We start from the raw sequence: 4,874 nt of genomic DNA on the forward strand, positions 1-4,874 counted from the left end.
TAATATTATAAGATTAGTGAATTTTTAAAAAAGCTTCAAGTATAAACTAATCGTAAATTCTTACGATTGAAATGAATATTTCAAACATTTTAATTGTTAATTCTATGCAAAATATAGTTTAATTATTAAAGGAATATTTTATCATTTGTTTGGAAATAGATTTTACAGAATGGAAAACATCATATTACTTTAAAGTTGAATTCAATATCCAAGTCTGATATTGATCAACTGTATTTAAATTAAATACAATCAGATTGCATCTTGTGAAATAATATGACTGAAAATCTGAAGAATAGGAAAAATTAATTGAAAACCAAAAAATACTGAAAAAAATTAGGTATGCTTTCAATTATTATGAAATAAATCAGATGGTCTTACGAATAAAAAAGAAATAGGTATATATTTAAGAAATTCAGGTACTAAACAAACACATGATTCTAATTGTGTTGTAAATGGAATTGAATATAAGATAACTAATGTTCAAAAGACATATACTTACATTATCATCATCAACAAACAGTTCTGCAATAAGAAATCCACTTATATTATTGGCTGATGCAAAGTCACGCAATACTTTCGTCTCTTTATATTGCTTAGAAGGCTTTAATAAAGATCCCCAATGAGCGGATCTAGTTTCGTGATTGAGTTCTAAAATGACGGGTTTTTTTAAAGCTACTACTTGTTGAATGAGCTCTGAAATAAATATTCAATATAGTTCAACAGTTCGAAATAAATTTCAGTTACATACATGCATTTTATTTAATAAAAATATCTTAAAAACTATCTTCGAGTAATCATATGAAAATAAAAATGTTTCGAATTTCAAGTCATCGATAATTTGATTTGAGTCATAAACTGAAAATATATATATATTTTTTTAATCTATAAACATTCTTATTTTGTACTTAAATATTTGGGACCTACAAGTAATTGATTTAAAAGGAAGATTATAATTTGTTCATCACAAAAATTCATTATTTATAAATTATTATTTTATAAGAGAAGTAGGAAAAAAGTTCGGATTACAATTTGAAAATTGTATTTAAACATTTTAACCTCAATCTATAAATATATAAAAATATCGAAAACGAATTAACCACAACTAGATATTTATGTGTTTACTGTCATAAACAAACCAATAACAACTTTTGTACTCAAAGAAATACTAATGGATAATACATTTCTATTCATTAAGTATTTGTGTTCAATTAGATATTATTTTAAAATGAAATGTCGATACTAGATAATAGTCTACCTACAAGCCAACGAATATCTCTCACATTTTAATATTCAAATAATCTTAAAATGTATTCCAAAATATTTTAAATAAAAAATTATCCATAGCTTATTAATCCAGCAAATTTATATTATTTAAACTAATTGTTTTTCTGTTTCACTCTATAATGAAATCCTCGTGACATTGTAAATACCTGAAAACTAATTATATATTAAGTTAAGCAAGATGATTTTTCAATAATGCCGGGCTTACACGATGCGTAGTACTTGTCATTAGTACTTGTCAATGGCACTCGCACATTGCGTGTAAACATAAAAAGTAGTGCTTAGTATTAATAAAACTGGGAGTTCGAGTGAATAGAACGCCGTTCTATTTATTAACAACAAGTAGCTACCCGTCCACGACTCTACTCTACTTGGGATTGCACTTGAAACGAGTGACTACTTAATGATTAGTATTAGTAATTAGTAATATTTGAGTTATCACGTGTTGCACACTGTGAATTGTGATAATTCTTAATTCAACTTTTAGTTCATCTATGATTGATGAAATTATTATGCTTGAATTATACATCCAACTTTGTTGTACGATATGACAACGGTCCATTATATAATTCTTCACGACTTAATTGATCTTGACGGTTAATTTTTTATATAATAATAATTAATAATATATTATTTACTACTAATCACTATTTTAGGAATTATAATCTTATATTTAATCTTACAATTTAATATAGATATATAATATATATAATACTATTATCATTGATTATCCTATTATGTTACTATCTACTAATACCTAACACTTAGTACGAGTGCGAATGCAAAAGTCGTGTGAACGCTCAAACAATGAGCGAGTGGGAGTGATAAGTGCGAGTGACAAGTACGAATGACAAGTACTACGCATCGTGTAAGCCCGGCATTACCCATTGTTCTATTAAACTATAAATGACTATTATAGTAGTTAATATAAATAAATCGTTATCTATTGATAGTATTTACAAGAAATGTATTTTAATTCAATAGTGTTTATGGGATGAATAAGTTATAATAAATAAATACAATATACACATTATTAATTAAAAATTATACGCTATTATATAATACCATACATAACTACCTTTATCTATATTCAATCGGGATTTCAAATCAATTGAAAATCTAGTGTAAATAATCAAATCACATTCACATGGTATATCTTTAGGATCCAATTTCAATACACCTGGATAAGCTAAATCCATGTTTCCTTTGAATTTACACATCACCGGGTGTAGGGGTAACCTGGGGCCACCTGCAAATAATTAAAATATTTTTTTCAGATTTTTTTTCTTATAATTAACGATTACCCCGTATTAAAAATAATATCAACACACTAATTATGTATCATAATTAACGCTATGTGTATATTTAATTCAAAAAACCGTATTATCTCAATTAATATATATTATATAGGGAAAGGGGAAGCAAACTCACAAACCATTCAACCCTAATCATCTGTATATATAAAACAGTAAGCTGATTGACTGCTATCAACGCACAGCTCAAACCATTGGACGGATCTGGCTGAAATTTGGCATACAGATAGCTATTATGATGTAAACGTGCGCTAAGAAAGGATTTTTCGAAATTTTGAATTTAAAGGGTTGAAATCGGTTTAATATTTTTGACCAGGTCGATAATATTAAATAAAACTATTAAAAAATTATTAAAAAACTATTAAAAACTATTTAAAAACTATTAATTTTATTTTTGGTAGTAAATGACGGGTATTGCATAAATATTAAACAAAAAGATCCCACAACAGGTGCCAAAACAAATAAGAATGTTAGTTCAAAAAATTATTATGCATATTGGTTGATGATTAGACGCGATCAGGACTAAGTTATTTTACGATGCATAAGCTTTGTCAACAATTCATGGTCGAAATATATATAAAGATAGATAGCGAACGATTTCGATACTTCGATTTCGATTTAATCAAAAAAAGATGCGTGCAAAAGATTCTCAAAACAATTGTTAGATATTGGAGATGGGAAAGTTACTACAGATGAAACGGGATGTATAAAATTACCGAACGATTTCTACACAATCATTTATTCGCACGATGCTCTCATTGACCAGATAAGTCCCAGTGTACACAGATAATACACAAATCATGAGTGGCTGGCAGAAAGAGCAATTTTAGTAGCAAAAAATGTGGAGGTAAACGAATTGAATCTCAAGATAAAAAATTTGTTACCAGAAATCTTGGTGTCATACAAATCTAGATACAGTTTGCGATGCTACTGAAGTTGTAAAATTATCCAACAGAGTTTTTAAACTCATTGGATTTACTAGGCATGCCATCGCATAATTTACAATTGATCATTACAATTAACCATCGATAAAATACCTCCTTTAGAGGCATTTAAAGTTGTAATACATGCAGATAAAAAACCACCAGAAGAACATAGAGGCAGGTATAATGCACCAACGGCAAATGAAGTTGCTTTAGTGTCAGTAGATCAGCAGTTTGATCGAAGAGACATCATCCTCGAAAACCGAAGTAACTCACTTCACCGTATCAGGTATCAGTGAGATACATCGAGCATACGACGCACTGCAGTATCCTTTAATGTTTTGTTGGGGGGATGATGGGTATGCAATCAATATACCACAACGCGATCCAAAAACCATGTTACCGCTTAAAAAAACTGTCTCTGCATCAAGTTCTTACTCATATAGAATAATGGTCAGAGAAGGGGAAGACAACTATTTAGTTAATTATCGTTCTCTTTTCAGTCAATATTTGGTAGATGAATACGCCAAAATTGAAACTGAAAGACTAAATTACATCAAAAACAACCAAGCCAAATTGCGTGCAGATAGTTATATTCATTTAAAAGATGCGATTGGACGACGAGACATAGAAGCTAATCAGTTAGGCCAAATGGTTATACTCCCGTCAACTTTTACTGGTGGGCCAAGGTACATGCACGAAAGAACACACGATGCTATGACCTACGTTAGACATTACGGTCGTCCTGACCTTTTTATTACTTTTACATGTAATCCTCGCTGGGACGAGATAAAAGAGCTCTTACTTCCCGGTCAAAATTCATATGATCGACATGATATAATTGCAAGAGTGTTTCGGTTAAAAGTCAAAAAGACCATGAACTTTTTGACAAAAGGTAAAATATTCGGAGAAGTGAGATGCTATACGTATTCAACATAATACCAAACTGTAGAGAGGTTCAGGTAGTTGTAAGCTATAACTTATCGAATAGGTTATGATAATAATCATTATCTTAAAAACTAAATTAACATGTATAAAATATTATTTCAAAAATTTAATTAATTTAAATTTCAATAGATTTAACAAAATTTAATCTTGGTAGGTTACATACATTTATATACTTAGACCCGGCAACGACGGGTAATTCAGCTAGTCTATCAAATTATGGAATTATAAATGACATTCTTTGCAACAATATATATTATTTTCATTACTAGTGTTCAGAATAATATATATGCTCATGTTCTTTACGGCTAATATAAGTGAATATATGCACAGATCAAAATAATTTTTGACTGGTCCAACGTCCCCCCTCACTACTAGTTAATCGGCACTTTTATAAAATGATCCTTCCAGA

General features: G+C 29.2%; 1 protein-coding gene across 1 annotated transcript; it reads right to left on the reverse strand.

The window, feature by feature from the left end:
• Positions 1-499: 499 nt before the first annotated feature.
• On the reverse strand, positions 500-2,529 carry LOC112680269 (the record flags this gene model as incomplete). Its single annotated transcript, XM_025550306.1, is given in 2 exon segments — positions 500-693; positions 2,360-2,529. Coding segments are annotated over 2 exon segments (336 nt in total), but the record flags the coding sequence as incomplete, so codon positions are not given.
• Positions 2,530-4,874: the final 2,345 nt, after the last annotated feature.

The sequence above is a fragment of the Sipha flava genome, unplaced genomic scaffold (assembly GCF_003268045.1).
Source record: "Sipha flava isolate LNK unplaced genomic scaffold, YSA_version1 17637_pilon_pilon, whole genome shotgun sequence".
Lineage (NCBI taxonomy): Eukaryota > Metazoa > Arthropoda > Insecta > Hemiptera > Aphididae > Sipha > Sipha flava.